The sequence below is a fragment of the Pseudorasbora parva genome, chromosome 11, assembly GCF_024679245.1.
Source record: "Pseudorasbora parva isolate DD20220531a chromosome 11, ASM2467924v1, whole genome shotgun sequence".
Taxonomy (NCBI): domain Eukaryota; kingdom Metazoa; phylum Chordata; class Actinopteri; order Cypriniformes; family Gobionidae; genus Pseudorasbora; species Pseudorasbora parva.
Window position 1 is genome coordinate 11,854,334 of NC_090182.1, and position 25,624 is coordinate 11,879,957.

General features: G+C 37.5%; 1 protein-coding gene across 1 annotated transcript; it reads left to right on the top strand.

Moving 5' to 3' along the window:
* The first annotated feature begins 37 nt into the window (after positions 1–37).
* Positions 38–22,910, top strand: trappc11 (trafficking protein particle complex subunit 11). Its single transcript, XM_067457077.1, has 30 exons — positions 38–186; positions 679–890; positions 1,049–1,218; positions 2,357–2,427; positions 2,515–2,629; positions 3,107–3,206; positions 3,709–3,782; positions 6,206–6,302; positions 6,533–6,666; positions 8,868–9,015; positions 9,105–9,198; positions 10,272–10,351; positions 10,641–10,719; positions 10,831–10,885; positions 11,006–11,151; positions 11,233–11,294; positions 11,442–11,574; positions 13,763–13,893; positions 13,975–14,130; positions 14,265–14,452; positions 16,028–16,176; positions 16,643–16,764; positions 16,861–16,980; positions 17,161–17,226; positions 19,494–19,650; positions 19,784–19,895; positions 20,316–20,407; positions 20,555–20,688; positions 21,241–21,408; positions 22,472–22,910. Exons 2-30 carry the CDS (start codon positions 687–689, stop codon positions 22,511–22,513), a joined length of 3,399 nt encoding a protein of 1,132 aa, XP_067313178.1. The 5' UTR covers positions 38–186; positions 679–686; the 3' UTR covers positions 22,514–22,910.
* The last annotated feature ends 2,714 nt before the right edge of the window (positions 22,911–25,624 follow it).

Sequence of the window (25,624 nt, forward strand, 5' to 3'; positions counted from 1 at the left end):
AAAGCTGTTATAGCCCGTGAAGTGCAGATGGCGGTAAAGAGACGCGTCTCCTGGAAAAAGACGCCGAAAGAAGAAACAGTCAGTCATATGTTGTGATGAAGGTGGGGTTTGAATTATAAGCAGGAGCTGTACATTAATGTAGGCCAGCCTGCTGAAATCCGAGCAAAACACTACTAGAACATAAAGGTAAATACATGCCTTCTCCCTAGCCACTGTTTACTCGTTATAAGTGAACAGCGGCATATTAATGCGGTTTAACCGGCTGATAATGAGTGTTAGCTTTAGCATTCACGGAATAGCATCAGCTGTCACGGGTGTCAACTGAAGGAATCAGATGTTTTGCGGTTTATCCTTTGACTGTTTGCAGCGAAATTGTAGACTTCACAAATATAAATAAATAAAAATTTATAAATATATATATATGTACGCGTGTGTCATTGAGCTAACTTAGTAGCCTTATATCATAAGTTTTCTGTGGTTCAAGTTACTATCTGCAGGGTCCTTGAACATAAACCTTGTTCCATACGCCATAATACATTGTCATTTATCTCTTTGTGTTCAGTTGATTATCAGCATTGGCCAATAACAACTCAAATCAGATAAGTTGTTATTTGGATCTTATTGTGGTGCTATTCTGTGGATATTGACTTGATTTGTGTTGATTTTTTTGCTGGTCAGCTGTTATCATGAGTCCAGCGCAATGGGATCTTCCTCCAGAGCTGTGCTGCAGGCCCATGGCCTTTGTGGCTCTGACAGGCCTGGATGTGGTTTATAATGCCATCCACAGAGCCATATGGGATGCTTTCTGTGCCAACCGGCGGGCAGACAGAGTACCTATCTCTTTCAAAGTTCTGCCAGGAGACCATGAGTATCCAAAGTGCAGAACCAAGGTGAGAGTAAAGAGCGATGAAACTTAAATATTTTTAGAAATGCTTTTATACTTTTATACTATTTGTTAGAAAACAAATTAATTTAACTCTTGCCACTTCTCGGCTTTTGTCCAACTGTGTTGGCTTTAGATCGCTAACATGCTCTCTTTCCATGTCAGAGAACATCTTATGAGTGGTACATCCCTAAAGGGATTCTGAAGACAGGTTGGATGAACAAACATCTCAACTTGGTGCCTGCGCTTGTCGTGCTGTTTTATGAACTGGACTGGGATGATCCACAATGGAAGGAAAAGCAGTCTGAATGTGCAACCAAAGTGGAAATTGTCAGGTAAAGTTTTACGAAAGGGTCGTGGTGTGAACAGCTACTCTGTAGTTCTAAAATTTGCGGGGACAGGAGGGAGAGTGTATAATCACCAAGGCTGCATTCTGCCCAAACAGGCCCAATTTGTGACAAAATCCTAAACTCCTAGGTGTATAGATATTAAGGGAAAATCCTAACAGGTGTTTTTTTTATTGTTTGTTGATGTCGGGTCTGATATATATATCAGGCCAAAAGTTTGGACACATTACTGTTTGTAATATTTTTGAAAGAAGTTTATTCTGCTCATCAAGCCTGCATTTATTTGATCAAAATACTGAAAAAATGTAATGTTGTGATATAATATTACAATTTAAAATAATTGGTTTTCAATTTATTATACTTTAAATGATCATTTATTTCTGTGATGCAAAGCTGAATTTTCAGTATCATTCCTCCAGTCTTCAGTGTCACATGATGATGATTCATTTTCAAAGTTGGAAACAGTTCTGCTGCTTAATATTTTTTCAGAACCTGTGATATTTTTTTATATATTTTGATGAATAAAAAGTTAAAAAAAATTAAAATAAAAAAGAAGCAAATGTTTTAAAAATATAATTCTTTTGTAACAACAATATACACTACCGGTCAGCAGTTTTTTCTTTTTTTTAAATAAAATAAAAAATTTTATTCAGCAAGGATGTGTTAAATTGATAAAAAATGTATAGTAAAGGAGATTTATATTATTTGAAAATATGTTTTTATTTTGAATAAATGCAGTTCTTTTGAACCTTTTATTCATCAAATATATCAGGCAGCAGAACTCACAATAAACACTCACAATAAATCAGAATATTAGAATGATTTCTGAAGGATCATGTGATAGACTGGATGTCACATGACACTGAAGACTGGAGTAACGATCCTGAAAATTCAGCTTTGCATCACAGAAATAAATATTTAAAGTATAATAAATTGAAAACCAAATATTTTAAATTGTTATAATATATCACAATATATATATATAAAAAAAAAATCTGTATTTTTGATCAAATAAATGCTGGCTTGATGAGCAAAAGAAACTTCTTTCAAAAACATTACACATAGTAATGTGTCCAAACTTTTGGCCTGTACTGTATATATATATATTTTTTTTTTTTTCTCATAGGACAAGTTTACAAGGAAGAAACACGAAAGTCGCCGTTGTTTTGATTCAGAAGAAAACTCCTCTTCCACCAGGTATCACAAAACTGAAATCCATGTTTCAGGGACTTCAGTCTATGTCTTGGGTAGATGTTGAAGGGTGAAGATGTGGTTGTGTCTCAGGTGAAGATCTGGTGGCGTCTGAGAGGGCTTCTTCTCTGTGTGGTGCCTGTGACCTCTCTGGGAAGTCTCTGTTTGTCCTGCCCCATACTGACCACCTGGTGGGATACATCATTAGGTAAGTCTCTCTAGATGTCTCACACTCTCTAGTGTGTGTTCATTCTGCCTGAATTACCCAATCAGATCTTTCTTTGTAAGTGATAATATCACATGATTTTGCTGGGTTGTGAAAAGAGTTAAACTTTTTTTATATAACAGTACAATAATCAGTGTTGATTATTTGCATGTTGGAATATACAACTACTGTTGAACCCATATTTAGGGATTTTTTTGCACCTTGGCTAAGTACTTATTAGACTACAACAATAAAAACACATGTAGTAATATTCATATATTATATAATAAAATCATTTTAGACTACAAAAGCATAAATATAAAGGTTCATTTTAATACATTTTTTGTTATGTTTATAAAGGGTTTTAAAAGTTCACTAAATCACGTAATTAAAAAAAACCTGTTTCAATCGCAGCCCAGAATACATGCCAGGAAGCGACTGACAGACAATTTTGTGCGTTTTGTATTTATCTGCCTGCAGGTTGGAGAATGCGTTCTACGAACATGCACAGACCTACTATTATAATGAGATCAGAAGAGTGAAATCTCACAAAGAGTTCCTCAACAAAACTACACACCAGGTAACTAGGAGCCTATTCTAGAACTCCAAAATTAAACACATGAATAATCTGCCACTCGAATAGAGGCATTACAACCATTATGAAAACAATAAATTAATTATTTTGAATGCATAGCCTACATAAAGAATAGGCCATGCAGATGCCTCATGCAAAATAAGTAGTCAGCAATTATTATTTTTACCTAACTATTAAATAAGATGTTTGCCTCAAACTCCTAATTACTGCTTATTACTAGGTTGTTGTTAAGCTTAGGTAATTGGTGAAATAGGGAATGTCAATATGGTCAAAATAGTGATGAATATGGTCGTGCAGAATAATGCATTAGTATGTGCTTTATAAGTACTAATAAACAGCCAGTTTCCTAGTAATATAGTTCCTAATAAGAAACAGTTTATAGTGAGATTTGGAGGTGTTACCATTATTTTAATTATGGTTCTCGGTTTGTCAGTCATCTGTTAAGTGTGAAAACTTACACATAACCATTGAATGCTTTGAATTCTAGTTGCTGTTTGTCAGGCACCAGTTTAAGATGGGCTTCTTTAGTGAACTAAAACAGGACACTCAGAACGCCCTCAAGTAAGTGCTGTTAACAGCGCTTTTTACATTGCTATTTTTACATAACATTTATGAGGGTTTGGAAACCTTTTTGACATGAATTGCATGGTATTATTTTTTTCTTGTTATTCATCCCCAGCCCCTTAGTATAAATATATATTACATATAATAATAATACTGATAATAGAATCATTAGACCCTAGTCAGGTTAGACCCAATATTGAATTTAATGCAAATGAAGAAAAAGCTGTGAGGGATAAACTTAATGTATGCATCCGAAAGCGCATAGTAGGCAAAAACAGTATGTGACAAAAGAAGTATGTCTGAATTCACAGTACTCATAAAGAGTAGGCAAAAAGTCCCTGAATGACCTAATACTTCCGGTGAGATTCCGAAGTGCGCATACGATGGACACTTTTCTATCCCATGAGTGGCAGTGAAGTGACGTAACTGGCGCTGGTAGGTCTCATGATAATGACAGCATGGTGGATGTAGTACGCCCAGATTACTACAGTGGGGATCGAAAGTTTGTGCACCCCAGGTAAAAAATTGTATTAATGTGCATAAAGACGCCAAGAAAAGATGGAAAAAATATCCAAAAGGTATCAAATGACAGATTATACATTCTTATAATAAGTCAAAAAAAGTTTGATTTTTATTTCCATCATTTACACTTTCAAAATAACAGAAAACATTGTGTCTGCTAAAGTTTGGGCACCCTGCAGAGTTAAAACTTTGTACTGCCCCCTTTGGCAAGTGTCACAGCTTGTAAACGCTTTTCAATTCTTGTTTAAGGTATCTTTGCCCATTCTTTCTTACAAAGGTCTTCCAGTTCTTTGAGATTTCTGGGCTGTCTGTCACGCACTGGTTTTATAAGGTCTATTCATAGATTTTCAATTATTTTGAGGTCAGGAGATTGTGCAGGACATGGCAAAACCATGTTTATGCCTCTTGATGTAATCGACCGTGGATTTTGAGGTGTGTTTAGGATCATTATCCATTTGTAGAAGCCATCCTCTCTTTAACTTCAGCTTTTTCAAAGATGGCATCAAGTTAGCATCCAAAATTTGCTGAAATTTTATTGATCCCATTTTTCCTTCTACTCTTGAAATAATTCCCTGTGCCACTGGCTGCAAGACAACCCCAAAACATGATCGATCCACCCACATGCTTAATAGTTGGACAGAGGTTCTCTCCATTAAATTCTGTGCCCTTTCTTCTCCAAACATACCTTTGCTCATTCCGGCCAAAAAGTTCTCATTTCCTCTAGAATTCTCGAGAAATCTAATTCTCAAAACCTCATCGGTCCACAGAACTTGTTTCAAAAATGCATCAGGCTTGTCTATATGTTCACTTGCAAACTTCAAATGCTGATTTTTGTGTTGAGGACGTAGAAGAGGTTTTCTTCTGATGACTCTTCCATGAAGACCATATTTGTACAAGTATCTCTTTATAGTGGAATAGTGTACCACAACTCCAGTGTCTGCCAGATCTTTCTGGAGGGATCGGGCAGTCAAAGGTCGGTTTTGACTTGCTTTTTTCTCACAATCCTGCGAGCCGTTCTGTCTGATATTTTTCTTGCTCTTCCAGATCTTGCTTTAACTTCCACTGTTCCTGATGACTGCCATTTCTTAATTACATTCCGAACAGAGGATATTGGCATCTGAAAACGCTTTGCTATCTTTTTATAGCCTTCTCCTGCTTTGTGAGCGTCAGCTATTTTTAGTTTCAGTTTTCTAGACAACTGCTTAGAAGAACCCATGGTGCTGATTGTTGGGGCAAGGTCAGATGAATCTGGGCATTTAAAACCTTTGAGATTGACATCACCTGGTCTATCCAGATGATGATTGACAACAATCCATGACACTGTCAGGTCTCAGCTTGCCAAAGGGGGCAGTACAAGGTATTAACTCTGCAGGGTGCCCAAACTTTTGCAGACACCATTTTTTTGAAAGTGTAAATGTTGGAAATAAAATCTAACTTTTCTATATATTATTAGAATGTCTAATCTGTCATTTGATGCCTTTTAAAGATTTGTCCAACTTTTCTTGGCTTCTTTATGCACATTAATACAAATTTTTACATCGGGTGCCCAAACTTTCGATCCCCACTGTATATAGAACATACTTTTTTTTAGAGGTCTTGAATTGAGTATGCAAATTTGGACGCAGCCATAGTCTTTACTGTGGGACACACTATAAAAGTCCTAGATCACATTTCACAACTTGCAAAAGTGGAGTTCTTTTTTTCCTAAAGACATTTCAGCTGAACAATCTGAATGCTAAACAGTGCAATCCATTGAATGCATTGTATTTCTATCCCTCACAGCCTTGTTTTCATTCCGGTCAACAAGTAAATATAGCACTACACTGACTAAGGTCTATTGCCTAAATAAATATGAATTGTTTATTTATAAGGATCCTCACACATGTTCTTTCTCACAGATATTACAGGACTGCTTATGTACTCATTCATGAACTCAGAGCTCATGAAACCAACATGCTTGAGATCAAAACCATGGCTGGATTCATCAACTACAAGGTAAACTAGATTATTAGATGTTCTGAAGAAACTGTGAGTGGTTCTTGCATATGGTTTAAAAATGTGGCGAGCATGAGGTGTCATCTAAACAGCTGTAAAAAACGCACAGGAAACTGGTCACAAGTAAATTTCCTGTTTTCATTATCTTCTAAAAAGCACTGTCACCTTCAGTTGCGTTTGGGTCAGGGAGGTATCTTTTTTGAGTGCCTAACGGTGGTCTTCTTTCGCAGATCTGCAGGCTTTGCTTTCAGCACAACACCCCCCTGGATGCCATCGCTCAGTTCCGCAAACACATCGACCTCTGCAAGAAGAAGATTGGTAGTGCTGAGCTGGCGTTTGAGCACACTGCCTGGATGTCTAAACAGTAAGATTTCACTCTGCCATGTGCAAACATTCTTCATGTTCTTGGACAAAGGTTTTAACTCTGGTAAAGGGTTTTGGGTCTGTATGATTTGACTGTATGATTTTTAATTTAAACTATTTTATTGTTCTCTTATTGATCCCATGTGCTTCTGGTTAGTTTATGTCCTGCCCATTGTATGCGCATTGTTTATGTCCTGCCCATTGTATGTGCAGACTTATTGTGGATATGTATTATTTCTGATAGAATGGGATCCATTTAAATAATAATAAGAATTATTAATATTATTAACTACCAACCCCATAGACTTTCACTGGGATATCTCTGAGTCAGAACATTGTAGAGAAGTGTGGGTGGGTTTTTTTCAGCAGCCTTGAAGTATCACCATGACAACTGCGTAACCACTAGGGGTGTCGAAATTAATTGTTTCTTCGATGCATCGCAATGCAGATGAGGTATCGGTTCAGGGATTGACCATAACCGGTTATAATGTTACTGACGTCATGTATAATGTTATTTGTCGCATCTGTGCTTTTTTCGTGTAAGCATACAATGGCAGAGGGAGGTGAGTGCGAGTCATTATAAATGCCCCATCTACTTTAAAAGCCGACATTTTGGCACATTTTGGCTTTTATGAACAACCTGGTAAGTACGACCTGGAGAATACACGTGCGCACTGTGTGTAAATCAAAGCTATGATTCATCAAAACTATTTCATTTACACTTGGGCACATAAATGTGTATCCGCAAAACAGCTACATTTTATTAATCATCAGCTAATTTCACAATCAAAAACCGCGAGCGTGGACTCGGCACTGGTAAGATCATTCAGTTTCTTTACTTTTAATGACGATGATTGTATGTTGAGCACCTAAGACTTTACTTTCGGTTTAATTTGCGGTAGTTTGTGTGTTGGCTTGATGAAGTGACTACTCTGATAAGTCTGTGGCGATGTGTGCTCCAGTTGCGCTGTCGTATCAGGCTATAAATGACACAGCCTATAACACACTCTAACACGTTTTTTTTTTTTTTTTAGCATTGTTGGGATGAGTAAAATTGACATGTGTGGTTTCAACAACCAGATGTATTTAGACTTTTTGACTGTAAAGAGACCCAGACCACCTCCTGAAGCCGCTTTTAGTATTTTGTGTATTTGTGCTAAATGCTCCTGTTTTCTTCTGTGCCCAGACTTGAGTTTTGTTTGATATATTCAAGAAGCGTGTTTTCTTTGAGCAGGTGAAATGAAAGGTTCAGTTCATATAACTGACTGACAAAATTGTATACATGAGGATGCAGTGAACCGTCAATGCATCGGGATATCGAATTGAACCGGATCGATGGCATGATAATTGTAAATGAAACAAACCGAAATGTGAGACCAGTGTAGGTTCACAGTCACACCCCTAGTAATCATACCTTAACAATAATTTAGACCATCGTAAAACCCTACAGGATCATATAAATGATGAAGTTGGCTCTTATTATTAGGATGGGCATCCAGTCTGTAATTGTCACCATTGTAAATGTCTAGCCTGTAGCTACACCTTAAGAAACATTAAGAGAGCCCTAGAAACTGTAGATCAACATGAACGAGCCATATCTCGGCACCAGAACAATTTACAGACATTGGGGTTTGTTCTCTTTCAATGTCACAGCAAGCAACAATTACATATTCTTCAGAAAATGTACATTTTGAGTTATTATTATTATTTAAAATGCTGCAGACATTATGAATGCATAACATTTATATAATGAGGTAAGAAAAAAACACAAAATTGCCTCATTGCGTAATGTTTTCAGCTTGTGTTGCTCAACAAACTTGCCACGTAGAAAAAAAGATACGTTTTAGAACTTTTGAATAATAGTTTTTGAAATGCTATTTCACTAATCGTTTTGATTTCCTGTATTGTGTAATCATATGATCACAACTTGTAACAACTGCTTTAATGAGATCATTGTTACTGCCTAAATGTATACATGATGTCCGCGAACTGATGCATGATTTGCATTATCTCAGTCAGAACTTTCTGACATTTCCGGACATTATTCTGGACATAACAAATTACACTAAATTGCAATGTAGATGCTACATTTTGTAATGCTGCTTTGAAACAGTATGTACTGTGAAAAGTGCTATACAAATAAATGTAAATTGCATTGTATTCATAAATGCACATAATTGATTGTTCTTTTTCTCTCTGTAGGTTTCAGTCATTTGGTGATCTGTTCGATGAAGCCATTAAACTGGGCCTCACTGCCATCCAGACCCAGAACCCAGGGTTCTACTATCAACAGGGAGCTTATTATGCACAGGAACGAAAGCAGCAAGCGGGACAGCTCTGTGGTCACGAGGTACTGCTACCCACAATGCAATGCATTATTAATGTCATCTGCATTTATTTGAGTTTGTGATGCGAGTTCTCCCGCTGCTTGTGTTGCAGCCAGGTGTGGGCTACCCTGCACCCGACCCATTAGAGACGACCTCCGGAGCTCTAGACTTCTACGGACAAAGGCCTTGGAGACAGGGACATCAGAGTGAGTAATGGCTTAGAAATCTATCTGTGTCTTTGGGTCAGATTGTCCCCCTGTCCAGAACATGTCGTGTTTCACCCATAGACTGTAAAAAAAAAAAAATGGACATAGTGTCCGTGACGTCACCCATAGGATTCTGAAGAGAAGTTCTGAAGCGTAAAGTAGAGACGAGCTGGCCGTTGCCATCTTGGCAGCTTATCATCGCGTGTCACGCCCGGATAACAGAAAATGGGCAAAGAGGCGGGATGTGGGCGGAGCTGAGGTGATGCAATGACTACCAGGCAGCGGATAAATAGCTATCCACCTGTCAATCAAAGTGGCCACGCCCTTAATTATGCAGACATTTAAGGCTTCATATAATGTAAATGAATGAGTAATAAAAAATTCACCTCCTCACAGCTGTAAAAAATTAGCCGTATAGACCAAAACCACAATTTGTACCAGGCTGTACATGTTTGTTTGTTTTTCGATGTAAAGTTGGACAATTTAACATTGAGCTCAATGAGATTCCGCTTCCCTCTGGAGCTTGTTCCTACTGGCCAGTCGATGAATTGCAATTTAAGTTACTTCCGTATAGCCTTCAACAGAAACTGGGGGAAGTTGCTGCTTGGTTTCACACCAAAATCCAATGCAAATTATTAATATATAAAATTATGTTATTGCATATTGTTGTATTTCATTATTGAATTTGTACTGTTATTATTTTCATGAATATTAACCAAATTGACTACAGTCCTTGTTACCATAATGTGGATTTAAAAAAAAATCTAATTCTCATTACTGTAATGTAAAAAATTGCCCAATTGGATTTTTTACTTGCCCTGTCAATAATAGCTTTACCTTCATCAATTAAACAAAAAATGTGCTTTTAAAATAATTGTATCATATTATATAGTAAAACTTTGCTGATTAGATTCTTACTATTGAGATAGCAATAGTGCATAATTATATATAATATTATAATATAGTAAAAGGGCATGAGTTGTTGGTATCATGCATAAATATGATGCTTGGAAGTTTGCATACCCAGGTGTTATGAAGTCTTTTTTTCTGACCCAGTGACCTTTGACCCTCAGGCATTGACCCTCCTGACTCTGAGAAGGAGAAACATGGCATCCTTGCTCTTCAAGTCAAAGAGAGAGATGTGCTTCATTCGGTGGGATATCTGCAATTATCTCAAAATAATTACTGAATTTTTATGTGATACAGCAAGTTATATCTTCAGGTTAATTTGTAAATTTGATTTCAGACTCATATTTTTTTAAATGTGAATGTTCAGGACAAAGTAATGAGTTTTGAATTATCAATGTGAGTCAGTCATGAGAAGTAAGGGAATTTGATTTGTTTAGGAATTTGAACAGTTATATATTGTATTTTACAGCTAAGCATCAACAAATATTTCTCTCCTAATGGTTGTTTGTATATGTGTCTTTTTCTGATGTCAGGAGCTGATCATTGCTCTTCTCAGTAATGCTGTCGCTCAGTTTAAGAAGTACAAGTGTCCACGAATGAAGAGCCATCTCAGTTAGTCCAGAAACACTTTTACACATTCACCAACCAGATTTCTAGTTTTTTTTATTGCATAGTGAAGCAAATAACATTCTTGCTCTCTCTTTCTTCCATCTCCTAATGAAGTGGTTCAGATGGGAGAGGAGTATTATCATGCAAAAGACTACACCAAAGCATTAAAGTGAGTTCAATTCAGAATACACTGTACTGCAGTATACACAGATACAAACCCTGTTTTTGTCAGTGGCTTTTAGCTGTATTCCTAATATGAGTTTATAGCAGTTGTATTATGACTCCTCAGACTGTTGGATTATGTTATGTGTGACTACCGCACTGAGCGCTGGTGGTCTCTGCTGACGTCTATCCTGTGCACGGCTCTGAAATGCTCCTACCTCATGGGTCAAGTGAAAGACTACATCACCTACTCCATGGAGCTTGTGGGCAGAGGTAAATGACCATGTTTTGACTCAACTTCATCACATTCAAAAGTTACTGTAATAACACTGTATTGTATATGTGTATGCTTAGCCTCTATCCTACCTGAAGAGCAGAAGTCAAGGATTGAGAAGAATCTGATTAAAGTGCTAATGGTAAATATGGAAATATTGTTCAAAGGGCTTGGCAATATAGTTGAAAAATGTTGATGTTCTTTATGTCTTTTGTACTACTATAGATAGATAGATATGGTGTGTTAGTAGTGGTTTTAAAGTGATTTATTTTCTTTTTTTGATTGCCAGAATGAAGTTCCAGAGCCTGAACCAGACTGTGACCCGGTCTCCGTGAAGACGGCCCAGTCGCTGTGGAGTGACCGCATTTCTCTGGCCGGCAATAATGAGATCACCATTGAGGTCCAGGACTATGTGCCCTTTGGTGAGCTTTTGAGCTGATCGGTCTAAATCAGGGGTGTCCAATCCTGCTCCTGGAGGGCCACCGTCCTGCAGAGTTTAGCTTCAACCCCAATTAAATACACCTGTACCAGGTAATCAAGATACTTTCAGACAGGTGTGTTGAGGCAAGTTGGAGCTAAACTCTGCAGGACAGTGGCCCTTCCAGGACTGACTTTGGACACCCCTGGTCTAAATCATTGAATACAAAACCTGGAAATCTAACAGCGTCTCCTATATTCACTATGTCTGCGTTTATTTGATCACAAATATAGACAGTAATATTGTGAAACAATATTAAAATAACTATTTTGTTCTGTTTTAATACTTTAATTTATTTCTCTGGTGGAAAAGCTGAATTTTCAGCATCATTACTCCAGTCTTCAATGTCACATGATCCTTTAAAAATCGTTCTCAGGGTGTTTTCACACCTATAGATTGTTTGTTCTGTTCTGAAACAGGGACTTAATTTGTTACAAAGTTGCATATTCTTCTTGGTTCGGTTCACTTTCACAAATGTAAGTCACATGCGAGTACAACTGTCCTCTTATTGGTCAGAGTTTCCTCTGCGTCAGCCATTAAGATGATTGACAAGTTCGCTCCAACATCATACAAAAACATCATACTTCAGTTCTCAAAAATATAAATATATATTTTTTACAAAATGAATAGAAGCCTTGTCAAATGACTATCATTTTAACATATATGGTGGAGACGGCATTAGCTAGAAGGATCGAGTGAGTGATCTGTAAGCAACTAAACTAACGTAGTATGTATCTACGGTTGTATTTTGTAATACAGAATAATATTAACCTTTGTCATTAGACACACTATTTAGTTTTGTATGGCACTTGGAGTTTCCTATTGTTACTGTACTAGCATCTTGCGATATCTAGACAATGCTGTCTCTTTAAGAAACTTTCAATTTAATCAGAATTGTTTAAACAGTCAATAAGTGGATAAATCACTACTTACTGCTTGCAGGAATACAGTTGTAATTGCCCCTTTCTTCAGTTTAAGACGCTGAGAGAAGCTTGAAATGGGCCAAGGAAACTAACGATTTTGAATTAAACTGTTGTGGTATCCGATTATAATAAACATCAACCATGACTGTTGACATTTTTCATCTGTGGGAAGGGTTTGAAAGGTCCTCACGTCCCTTGAACAGCCTGGAACATGACATTTGTGTCCATGATCTGCCATTTTCGCTATCCTCGCAACGCTTGTTTACCTGCAGAACTCCCGATGATTCGGATCCGGCTGATTCGGTTGGTGCTAATGTTGAGATTTGCCCCTTTTTTTCCGTGGTGTTTTTCATGCATGAGATTTACATATGAAGTAGAAGGGAATGTTGTTTGAGACTCACAGTATGTAATGTCCATGTATTGAACTCTTATTATTTCACTATGGCAAGGTAAATTCAATTTTTCATTCTAGGGCACCTTTAATACTGCAGCAAATTCAAACACGCTCTTTCTGGATCTCCCAGCGCTGTCTAGAGGTTAACTGTTTCAAGATGCACGCAATCACTGTCAAGGCTTCGTAGAGGCAGCATTCTCGTAAAGAGAATGAAGATGAAGAGGGATTCTTTTGGTTTTCAACTGTGAGAAACAAATTTGCTCACTCACAGAATCAGACTATTGCTATTTATATAGCACATTTTCCTTTATGAATTATAACACCACTTGGTTAATTGGTCCGTTGGGTTGGGTTGGATTGCTTTCACACCTCAAGCAAACCACCCCAGAGTTCGTTGTATCGGGCTGAGACTACCTCGTTCAGGCGGTCTCTGGGCGATTGTTTTGGTGTGGATTTGAGCGTGATTGTCCTGTTCACATATGTCTAACCATCAACAAACCAAGCCAAGGAAAAAACGCACACGGTTCCAAAACAGACGCTCAGTTGTGAAAGCACCCTAATATGCTGATTTTTTGCTCAAGAAACATTTCTTATTATTATCAATGTGGGAAAACCGTTGTGCTGCTTAATATTTTTAAGGGAACTGATACTGTCTTTACTGTCACTTTTTATCAATTTAATGCGTTCTTGTTCTTGCTGAATAAAAGTGTTAAATAAAACTTTAGTTTGATAGTGTATATGTTGTTGTTTTTATGTTGACTGACATGGAACAAAATGTAATGATGTGTATGTTTATATTCATGTCCTCCTCTCAGTTCAGTGCAAAGCCAAGTTCCTGTCCCCTAGTTTCCACATAGATGAGCCCGTCCAGCTTTACGTCTACGTGAGAGCCGACTGCCCACATCCTGTGCGCTTCTCAAAGCTGTGCGTTAGCCTCAGCAACCAGGTATAGCACACCTATCACAGACACATCACTTCATTACATTTTAAGAAACTTTTTTTCTTAATGGCTACATTTGAATTGTAGGAATATAACCAGTACTGTTTGCTGGAGGACGCCTCGAAAGGTAAGGACATTCTAGAACCTTCCAGCCAGGAGAACATGTGCCTCGTCCCCGGCAAAACCCGCAAATACTGCTTCAAATTTGTAGCCAAAACGGAAGATGTCGGAAAGAAGATTGAGGTAAAATATATATATTTTATTTTTTATATAAATATATAATTTAAAATATACAATTTCTTAATTTCAACAGATCTAATGGTGCAACAGTTAGTACATAGTATGGTTTGTTTTATTTCTGTCTATTTGTCTTCCAGATCACGAGTGTGGGACTCATGTTAGGCAGAGAGACAGGCCGCTACGTCTATCTGACCTGGCGGGGCGGCTGGGGAGATGCAGCCTCTTCCCATGAGACTTTGCAGGCGTCCCGCTCCTTTAAGAAGAGGACACGCTTCCCAGAGCAGCTGGTGGATTGGGACACAGTGTCGATACAGTCTAGCACTATGTAAGTAAAAAAAAAGAAGGGCATTCAGAATGTCACTATCAGTCAGTACAGAAATATATTGGTTTAAATGTGTAAGTTCATTTTCTTTCATTGTTAAAATCGATTCAGAAGAAGTGACGTATCTTTTCTTCAATATTGTGACTTGCAACAGATTATTTTATTTGAAAATGTAAGACAGGGCTTGGTTCTATTTTTTTTCTTTGGTTAGAGGCAAATTGGAGCTTGCAGTGGATTGTAAGAAAGTGGCAAGTTTTAAACAGATTAAATAATTGGAGAAGTTCACATGTCACCAGAGAGAAGTCTGCCGTTTCCACAGAAAATATGTTGACAAAAGTAATGATGTTTTGATTAAAGGGATAGCTCACCCAAAAATTACAATTTTGTCATTAATGACTCCTGTAAGACTTTCATTCATCTTTAAACCACTAATGAAGATATTTTAAATGAAATCTAAAATATTTCTGCCCCATTGAGTCTATGCAAATGCCACTTACTGGTATATGAAAATGAATCGAGCGTTTTAGTCCACATTTTCTAAAGCGACTCGATCGCTTTATGTGGTACTTGAATTTAGGCTTTTATTCAAATTTAAACATTGATCCGCAAACATAACCAGAAGCTTAACTTAACATACTTGCTTGACGTGAGAACAAACTTCATTGATTTTTGCTGAAGCTCAAACGTGCTGCATAACACGTGAATGAACCTCATTGGTTCTCACATGTCAAGCAGGCATGCTTAAGCTTCCATATCTGAGGTATACATTGATGAATGGTTTATGTGAATAAAAGCTTAAATTCAACCTGTTCATCAAAGCAATGTCCTTCAGAAAATTTAGACTACACCGCTTAAATCAAATGAAGGGAAATGGCGATTTCACTGTAAGGGGACCCGTGGTGTATGGAGATAGAAATGGCTCATTCTAAGGTAATAAAATCATAACGGTACATTATGGAAGGTCTTTATACCTTATAAAGGGGATATGGGGACACTAAAATTATGATCAAAGTTATTCAACTAATTATACAAATAAAATTTATGAATTAGGTTTTAATTAATTCTATAAAATATAATACTGATCTGCCAACATTGTCACTATAGAATAAATTAAAATAAGCTGATAACATCCCTGTTTTCTCCAGAACGACTGTACAGCCAAATCTAATTTTGTTGCAATATTATCCTGTTTGACACTGTGAAGCTGCTTTGACACAATCGTGATTGTAAAAGCGTTATATAAATAAAGTTGATTGATTGATTTATACTTATTTATGTATTATGTAACACATGATGTAATATAATAACATATTTATGTATATTATATTGCATTTCTGTCAATAGATCCTCATAAATAAACTTTTAAGGATTAAAAGGTAAAAAACGTCTAGGTAAAAATAATTTAAATAATTAAACAACATGAATGGATATGATCAATAACATGTATTTAGAAAATAGAACTTTAAATGCATGTTATTGCAGAACTTTAAATTTAGGTTACTTTATTAATTCACATTCCTAGAAGTGCCTCTTTTGGATACAGATTCAAATTTCATTCTTTCACATCATGCCCTGTAGGATCATCTCCAGAGTGCCCAAAATCTCTGTACAGCTGTCTCATGAGCCTCCAACACTGACCAATGAGATGTACTGTATGACCGTTACCATCCAATCAGAAGAGGACACTGTGGCCAAAGACATCAAACTTACTGCAGGCCTCAAACCAGGTACTAAATCATAGATGAAAGGAAAAACATTTTGTGTTTAAATGTTTTTGTACCAAAAGATCTTTTTCTCTTCTATTGTGATATACATCCAAGTGAAATAGATTTTTTTTTTAAAAGAATTGTATAACACATGTAGAAATAGATTTAGCAAATATTTTATTTCATGCTGATTTTAATTATCCAAGACTACTATATTTTGTGAATTGTACTGAAAGACTAGGTGGCCAGTTCACAACGAACATGTTTTCGCGTTAAAAGATGCAAGATGCAGGGCAGAGGAATGGAAAAATATCACAAGGTCTCGAGGCACGCTTTAAAAAGTTGAACCTGAAGTTTGAGTGCCGCATTTCACACTTTTACATAGAAAAACAGCACGGGAATGCAAAAACGGATTTTGTGTGAAGAACTTAAGTGCGAGTTGTAATGCATTTGTGTGTTTATTGTATATTTCTATTGTTTTAATTAGGTCAGGATGCTAATCTCACACAGTCGACCCAAATCACACTAAACGGCTCAGAGGTGTGTGATGATTCTCATCCTGCCCTGCTTCCTGACATTCCCCTCGGAGATCTGCAACCTGGACAGAAGGTACAGCATTTTTCACTGATTCTCACAGATTAAAACTGGTCATAGTCTGATTCTGACTCCAGTATAATGTTGTGTACATGTTTTCTTGTGTGGCAGATTGTGAAGCCCCTGTATATCTGCTGTGTGAGCACTGGATCCAGAATATTACTTTTTCACGTAGCCTATTCAGTGAGTGCCACAGTGGAGGGCAAGGCCATCACCTGCAAGTGTCACAAAGTACGCAATACCTTGACACCCTGTCGTGCAATTACTTGTTGAATGCTGAGAAATAGTTTTGTGAAGATTATGTCGGAGCCAAGCATAGACTTCACCCATTAACCAGTTTGCTTGTGGTATTGTATAATCTTTACACGGGTATTCAGTCACAGATTTGTATTGTTTGTTCTTCACCTGTAGGATGAAACTGTTACTGTAGAAACGGTTGTTCCCTTTGAAGTGGCTATGAAGTTTGTGTCCAGTAAGGTAAGAGTGGAAATAAATTTAATTCAAAGTGAAAAAAAGATTATTTTTCATACCCCATTGGCAGATATTTGTTCTTGTTTTTAGCATAAACTCACTTAATTCAGATTTTTTTAAATAAAACAAAACAAGACTTGTATATCTCCAGTAAATGTGTCTTGATTTAAGAATGTTCAGATATTTCAACTGGAAACCTAAATGTTTTTATGCAGTGTGTACTGTTGCATAATCCTTTATTCCATCATTTTTGGAGCTAATATGGGTTTGGTTCGACATGAAGATGAATAGAGTGCAACAGTCAGGAAAACCTGTTGAAAACTACCGTAATTCCTCAAATAAAGACCGGGGCCTTTATTTACCTGAACTGCCGATGGAAACGGCTTTTATTTGAAGCAGGCTTTTATTAGGGGCAGGCCTGTATTTCTAATTCCATCTGTTTTAAATATAATTACTTTATCTAAACCGTTTTCAATTTAAAGCGATCGTTCCAGTGGACAAATATCATTGATTTTTTTAAGAAACATTTGCAAAAATCTCACCATACAACAAAGGTTTGATCCAGATCCAGGTTTAACCAAATAAATAAATAAATCACAACATTAAAGTTTAGTGAAATTAGGAAATATTTAAGAGATCGTTAATTTAGTGCATTTTTTGTTCTCATGTCACAAGTAATAATATCAAGCCAAGGTTTACTGAGTTTTACACGATTCTTTTGAAGTGTGGTTTTTGGTGAAATGTACTAAAATAAATATCATCATCTGCGCACGTTAGCCCACTTCTTCTCGATGCGTTGGTTTATAGAACAATTACTCCGAATCGCCCTTTGTCCTTTCAAAGAATAGCTCAACGGCGAGTACTTCAAGGCCTCGTCCGTTTGGGGAGGAGCGCGCGCAGTCAGCGGAGGCTCGCGCAGCGGAGACAGGCGAAAGTATAAATAAGGCTTGAGACGGGGCTGCGCGGAGCGGAAATTCGAGGCTTGGGTGCGACACCCTTAAGACATAAAAGAGATGAGAGGCTAATACTAGGTGCGTCTTAATCAGCTCCCTAGTTCAGTAGTCAGGGCACTGATCAGGACATACCGGTAACTCAATGGGCTGACTCCCTAATCAGTGCCCTGACTACTGACGGAGCAGATTGAGGCGCACGCATTCAGAAGATCGATATTTGTAGACAGCCTGACACGGCATTTTCACAGACGTCGCATCTCTCATAGACTACAGTAGCCTATTTAAAATGGCACATGCATCCGTTATATTCTCAATTTAATTTACAAAGTAATGCCTGTAAAGTATTTAGGTTAACTATAGAAGAGACCAGGATTAGTGTGTGTCGCACTGGCATGACTCGCATCGGGGCGCTAGGCATCAGGATGGTTTCGCATTAAATTAACGGCATTTAGGAGATTATCCACTCATTTTCCCCCGGCCTTTATTTGAGACCGGCCTTTATTTGTTCGTGCTGACCACGCCCCCGGCGACTATCAGAGGCCCGGCGTTTAATTGACTACAGGCTTCTATTTGAGGAAATACGGTATATATTCAACTTCTCAATAGGGAAATTGATTAACTATAACTTATAAACTTTTAAAGACAGCCTTACTGCGAACTATGAGGTTGTTAATCAATAGTATTCGCTGCCGTTGAAGCTGTCAGTCCACATTATTTCAACTTCATTTTAAAAGTCATGTTTAACAGCAGGATTCGTGGTAAAAAAAACTATATAATTATACATGATGCTGTACAGAAAATTCCACCAGTCAGAAAGTTGAAACAAGCACAATCTCTTTAGCCACGCCCACTCCCACGAAGCACCACAAATGATGTAAACGAGTGTCCATACGCTCTCTAAATATTTGAATATCTTTGCATATTTTACAATAACCTTAAAATGTATTGTTTTTAAATTAGTAGTTTTTTATGTCTTGATCGTTTTTAATTTAAATTGTTGTTGGCAATGCTTCATGGGATTGTAGTTCTTCCCCTCACTGAAGCCTTTAGCCTTTTAAATACTTTTTTGCTACAAGTTTGATTTACCTCATAGCTAGCTTGTTGGCTTGGTTCATGTTTAATAACGCTTTAATGAAGACTTTTAAAATCCTTATGGGAGAAATTAATGGAGAAAATACCGGAACCAACGCAGCTAAAAAAGTGGGCAGGCACTGTTGCACTCTTTAGATGGCAGAATTATTTGAATTTGTGTGAACTGTGTGAATTTTAAGCGCATATTTTATAAGGTTGGTAAACAGTTTTTGTGTTTGTGTGTGTTAGTTTGAGCATTTGGAGCGTGTGTATGTGGACATCCCGTTCTTACTGATGATGGATATTTTGAGTGCGTCTCCGTGGCCGATCGAGCTGGTGAACAGTGAAGTACAGCTGGCTTCCACTATGACCGCCATCGATCAGCCCCTGAGTCAAGTAGAAGGAGGTGGGAGAACTTTACGCATTTATGATCTCGACTTTAGTTATTCATTCATGCAGACGGTATTTGAGCAGCTCCTGTACGCTGCTAGTACTGTAAATATGCTCACTGATGTGATTCAACTCTGTCCTCTGTCCAGTCACGTTGCAGACCAGCGAGTGCGCCAGTGAGTGTTTCCTGCTCAAGTGTCCTCCTGTTCAGAACGGTACCAGCACTGTTGCCTCTGGACACTACATCATCTCCTGGAAGAGGTGATGCCTCACATTCTCACATTTATCCAGAATGTTGCTCCATATTACATAGTGATAACTTTCCTTTTATTTCATGTCATATTAATATTTACATGAAATGAATGCTAGAAATGATGCCTTGAATTAAAATAAGTTTAAGTTTTTAAATTTTAAGTAGTCACCTTTATTTATATAGCGCTTTTTACAATGCCAGTTGTTTCAAAGCAGATTCAGTGTTAACAGGAAAATAATGCTGTACAACAGAATTTGATTTGGCTGTACAGCCGCTTTCATGAACTTGAAATAAAAAGAATGAATTATATTCATTCACATATATTTCTTTTTTTTTTATGGTTTTAGTTTTAGTATACTATAACCATGATCTGTAACTGATTAAAATATACAAATGTTAATTTCCTGCATAACCTTTTTTGTATCCAGAAAGTCAGCATCTGCTGAGACATCAGTGGTGAGAACGATCATTACTCTGCCACATGTGATGGTAGAGAATATTCCTCTGTATGTCCATGCAGGTCAGTCTAACAAAAACTTTGAATTTGAGTTTTATATTGAATTGAATTTTGTCATTAACTGATCTGAGACTTTTTGTTTGCTTTCTCAGTTTTATTTTCTGTATTATAAATGCTTATAAAATAATTCTGCTCATCCTCTTTTTGTAGAGCTGCCATCGTTTGGTTGTGTGCGTGAGTCTTTACCTGTTCGGTACCATCTGGAGAATCGTACCGGGCTGGTTCAGGATGTAGAAATAAGCGTGGAGCCCAGCGATGCATTTATGTTTAGTGGACTCAAACAGGTCAGTGCAGAAGTAGGCTTCATATTTCTGTGCTCTTTCCCTTCTTGCCTTCTTACATTTATTTAGTGTGTGTGTACGTGTGCGCGCGTGCGTGCGCGTGTGCGTGTCCTTGTTTATATTACATTGTGGGGACCAGCCAGCGGTCCCCCCTTTTCAAAAGGCTTATAAATCATAAAGGATGAGTTGTTGTTTTTTTAAGTAAAAGTGCAGAATGTTAGGGGCAGTGTAGGGGGATAGAATGTACAGTTTGTACGGTATAAAAACCATTACGCCTATGGAGAGTCCCCATAAAGATAGTGAACCAGACGTGTGTGTGTATATAGAATTTTTATTCTTTTGCAAATATTTTGAAAGATAGATGAAAATGACAATGCAGATTTATTTTTACAGCCATATTTGATCATATTTACCAGGGTTTTCTAATAATTCTGATCACAACTATATACACACATATTAACAAATCAATGTTATCCTTCTCACAGCCCTTAAAGCTGCTGTTCCAACTGCCAGCACACTCACTCTGGAGGTCTTTCTCATTCTGTCTGTTTGCAGGTGCGAATGAGGATTTTGCCAGGTGCAGAACAGGAGATGTTGTATAATTTCTATCCTCTGATGGCAGGATATCAAGTCCTCCCTCAGCTAAACATCAACCTGATGCGCTTTCCAAACATCTCCAGTCAACTGCTGCGCCGTTTTCTGCCTTCACGCATCTTTGTCAAGGTAATTATTCAGGCATGCAACAAATTATACATCAAATTATAAATTAAAAATACATTTAATTTGATCACATCAAGTTATCAATCATGTTTCATTATATTTACTAAATTAACTTTATTTTTTAAGTATGTTTATTATATATTTTAAACAAAATATTAACTAAATTAACTTTTATTTGGACAATGCTTACATTGTTATATTGTATTATATTATTTAAAATATTTAGTAAATTGACTGTCATTTGTAGAATGCGTTATTATATGTAAACTATTTTATACATTTACTTTCATTTTGTAGAATGCTCTATTATATTATTGTTCAAAATATTTAATAAATTAACTTTCATTTCATAGGATGTTTATATTATCGTATGTACAAAAGGTATACATTTGAAAAAGTTTTTTTAGTCATGCACTAATTAAAGCTACACAGTGTAACTTTTTTAGTTTATTCTTAGCTAAAAACAAGAAGTTCTTTCAAAAATATATGTATATTTCTTCTTTCAAGTTATAAAATTTTCTCGTAAGTTTATAATATGCCATTGAAAATACATACGGGTGAGGGGTTCGAATGCTGGTCGCCATGTTGCCTCTCCATCTTGAAAGTACATTAGCCAAAGAGGGACATACCCATAAATTCAAGCTTTGCCTTTCGCGTTTTAACACTCGATGGCACCGTGTCGAATGTGAAGAGGGGGATTGCCATGTTAATCTTGGACTAAATCGGCCACCGTAGAAGTTAAAACGAAATCAGAATTGAGAGGAACAGAAACTATTATTCACTGGATGGTCATATACCTTTTCACCACTAGATGGGGGAAAATATCACACAGTGTAGCTTTAAATTTCTCTGTTGAATTTTGTTAAATTGCATTGTAATTCCTCTTTCTGTCATTTCAATTCAAAAACCAGTTCAGCATCCTGTGAGTGTGACCAATTCGATTCAAATTCAAACTTTTGCCATTTCTTAAATTCTACCCAACCCTAATGGATGAAAGTAAATTTCATGTTGTGATAATTTTCAAGAGTGTAATGGCCGCTGTCTTATGTCTCTTCTGATTTCTCAGCCTCAGGGCAGAAACGGAGACTCTTCCATAGAAGCAGCATGAGGAAGACAGAAGCACATCTCCCAACTTTGAAGCTCTGTCATAGTTGCAGTTGTGGGATGAAGGCAGAACATTCCTTGGAGAACACGTTTACAGCTTAATGATTTAAACTTGTGAATGAAATATTAAGGATTTCAGATGATTATTTCGTGTGTGAGACGTCTAGATTGTTGCTTGTTAAACAAGGCTAAAATGATGCCCTGCATAAAATTTGTCTTTTAACCTAACAGATTTCATCTACAGTTCTCATAATCTCTAAAATGTTTATGAAAAATGACCCTGTAACTAAAACTACATAACTGCTAAATAATGATAGAAGTCATTTAACTGACATGGCACAAGCTGTTGTCGTAATTAAAGTGTGGAAAGTGATTAAACTGTTTTGCTTTGATGTCAAGAAGTTGTTGTGTAGTGGCTTGTGTCCCCTAAGAGGTGCTGTGTGATTGGCCAGAATTGTAATTTCACAGGTCATAGTAAATGGCCATTTGCACACTCTATTCTATACAAGGTTTTTATATATAAATATAACTTTCAGAAGTTTAAATGACATGATTCTGTTATTAATGTTTGCCATTAAAAGCATCTTATTGTGAATATTAAGAAATCGTCATCTAAAAACAATGTAATAAAAAAATACCTAGTTTAACCGCCAGGATTCAAAGTTTGCATAAAACAGAAATTATGACGTGATGAACTGGGCTTAGACAGTTTAGTGTTGGAAGTTTCATGCCTATATGCTTCACTGATTTTATCTTCCGTTGGTAAGAGCAGAGAGTGAAAGTTGAGTTGGCAGAGCAATAGCACAGCTGTACATAAAATATTGCAATTCACACAACATAAGGGGAGACATGAATAGACCAGGATAGCAAGTCCTTGTGGAATGCAGGGTAATGTCGGCATACCACCACGTAGGATGAACCACATCCAACCAAATGTGCTGCACATCCTGAAAAAAGCCAAAGCATATCGATCACCCTCCAGGTTGCTGGTCCCAGTATAGCTCATAAACCTTGCCCCTAGATGTATATGAGATTGGAGTTTTAGCTTTAATTTCTACGTTTCCTTAACTTTTTACTTTACACAATGACATGAATTGTTCTGCAGTAAACTGTACTAGTAGATAGGCCTACTGCCAAGTGATTCCACAATTTTTGCAAGATTCTCAAATTCTCCCACTTGAACAAGACAGCCCACTGCAAAAATATTTCAACTGGACTTCACTCATTGACAACACTTTTGCTCTTTCCTTCTTTTTTATTTTGAAAGTTCGATGCAGTGTTCATTCAGTGAATCAGCCAGGTGAAAAACCGGCAACTTCTCCATTGTTTGTAGTAGCTTAAGTCTTAATGCTCAATTCAGATTTTTTGCTCAGATCTGATTTTTTTTGTTTGGCTGATCACATTACCTTTTAAAATGTGGCCTATATCTGATTCCAGTGTGAACTGTTTGACTAACCCGCATGTGAAAAAGAACAATATCAATGACATCAGACGCATCACGCTGTTGCACTAAAGTTCGGGAGGTTATAGAGGAAGTAAGCATTTTCGCTTTTATTTAAAAATGTTTGTGTAATCGAAGCCATAACATTAATGAGCAGGTGCTGAAGAGGAGAAGAACGAAAAGAAAGAGCAAAATTGGTTATCTTGGCCTTTTGGCACTGAAGCCACGTTTTTCTGTGTCCCCGTTCTTCCATTTCGTGTGCTTTTCTTTTCTTTCTCAAAAACGGAGCGGTTACGGTAGGATCCTTCTATTTTAGCTTGAATTGAAGTATCTCCCCATATGCTAATTAGGTCTAACACCTCAATCTCCCTCCGCCGACTCGCTCCATTGCTGTTCCCCATATAGTAAAGTATTTAATGTTACTGTCTGTGTCTGTGTCTAGGCCTATCTCGCCGGTGCATAATTGTGACAAATGTCGACAGATTGATGTAAAAGTCGCATCAAATCCGCCTTGGTTATTCACATTGCGGCCGCATTGAAAAAAAAACAGATTTGGGTCTGATTCAGGACCACAAATCTGATTTGGAAGAAAAAAAAACAGATCTGGGCTAGATTTGAGTGTTCACACTACCTCTAAAGAAGTCTGACCTGGTCACTTGACCCCCAAAAAAAGCAGATCTGGGCCACTTTTGCATGCAGTGTGAACGGGGCCTAATTAACAGATCAACTTCACCTGGTGCATACCGGCTGGGGGAGGGGCCCAGCCAGCAGTTTGCCAAAACACCTCACTCGATCCTCCAACGATAACCGCTGGAAAGATCGCAAAACTCCACAGCAAACTTGTGGTCAGAGCTTCTCGTCCAGGCCTTCTGTCTGTTCCTTCAACGGCAGCAGGATAACTAGGCGTCGAACATCCCGTTGTAGGACTGTGGACTAAAAGTCTTTCCGGACCCTGGAGGCAGGGGTGTGGGTGGGGTTTTGATATCACGGGTCTACTTCCTGCACACTACTGTACAGACGCAGGTCCCAAATCAGTGCATATTTGGACATTGTCGGCTTCACTTTTCTACAGTGGACGATAGTAAAGGGGCGTCGTCCATAATTTTTCTATGCATCCAACAGGACTATAGTCCAAAGAGGAAGCTGTAAAAAAAACGATGTCCAAGTATTAACCTGGATTGTAACAGCTGGCCAAATCACTGCAGAAATAAATGTGCACCTCGACTTCCCTCTTCCCATCAAAACTGTTGGTTGGGAGCTCCACAGGGTCAATATTCATGGTTGTGCCGCTATATCCAAACCTTTGGTCACTTGTGCTAATGCCAGATGTCAAGTTATTTGGTGTTATGTTGGACAATGTAAACATGTTGTTGTTCTCTGATGAGCCCACCTTCACTGTCTTTTCCACATCTGTGGGAGTTAGCTAAAGTGTGCAGCTTAACCCTCTGAGCAGCAACAGTCCAGGGGTGGATCAGTGATGGCTTGGGCTGCAATGTCATGGCATTCACTATTGTGCTTGATGAGCGCGTCACTGCCAGGGACTAAATTTGGAGTACCATGTGCACTTAATGGTTCAAACATTGTACCCTGAAGGGGGGTGCCATTTATCAGTATGGTAATGTGCCAATATGTACAGCAAGACTGGTGACAGAGGGGTTTGTTGAACATGAAAGT

Coding starts and splice junctions, on each gene's coding strand:
- trappc11 (XM_067457077.1), top strand. CDS start 687: ATGAGTCCAGCGCAATGGGATCTTCCTCCAGAGCTGTGCTGCAGGCCC. Junction 891..1,048: donor ATCCAAAGTGCAGAACCAAG/GTGAGAGTAAAG, acceptor TTTCCATGTCAG/AGAACATCTTATGAGTGGTA. Junction 1,219..2,356: donor ACCAAAGTGGAAATTGTCAG/GTAAAGTTTTAC, acceptor TTTTTCTCATAG/GACAAGTTTACAAGGAAGAA.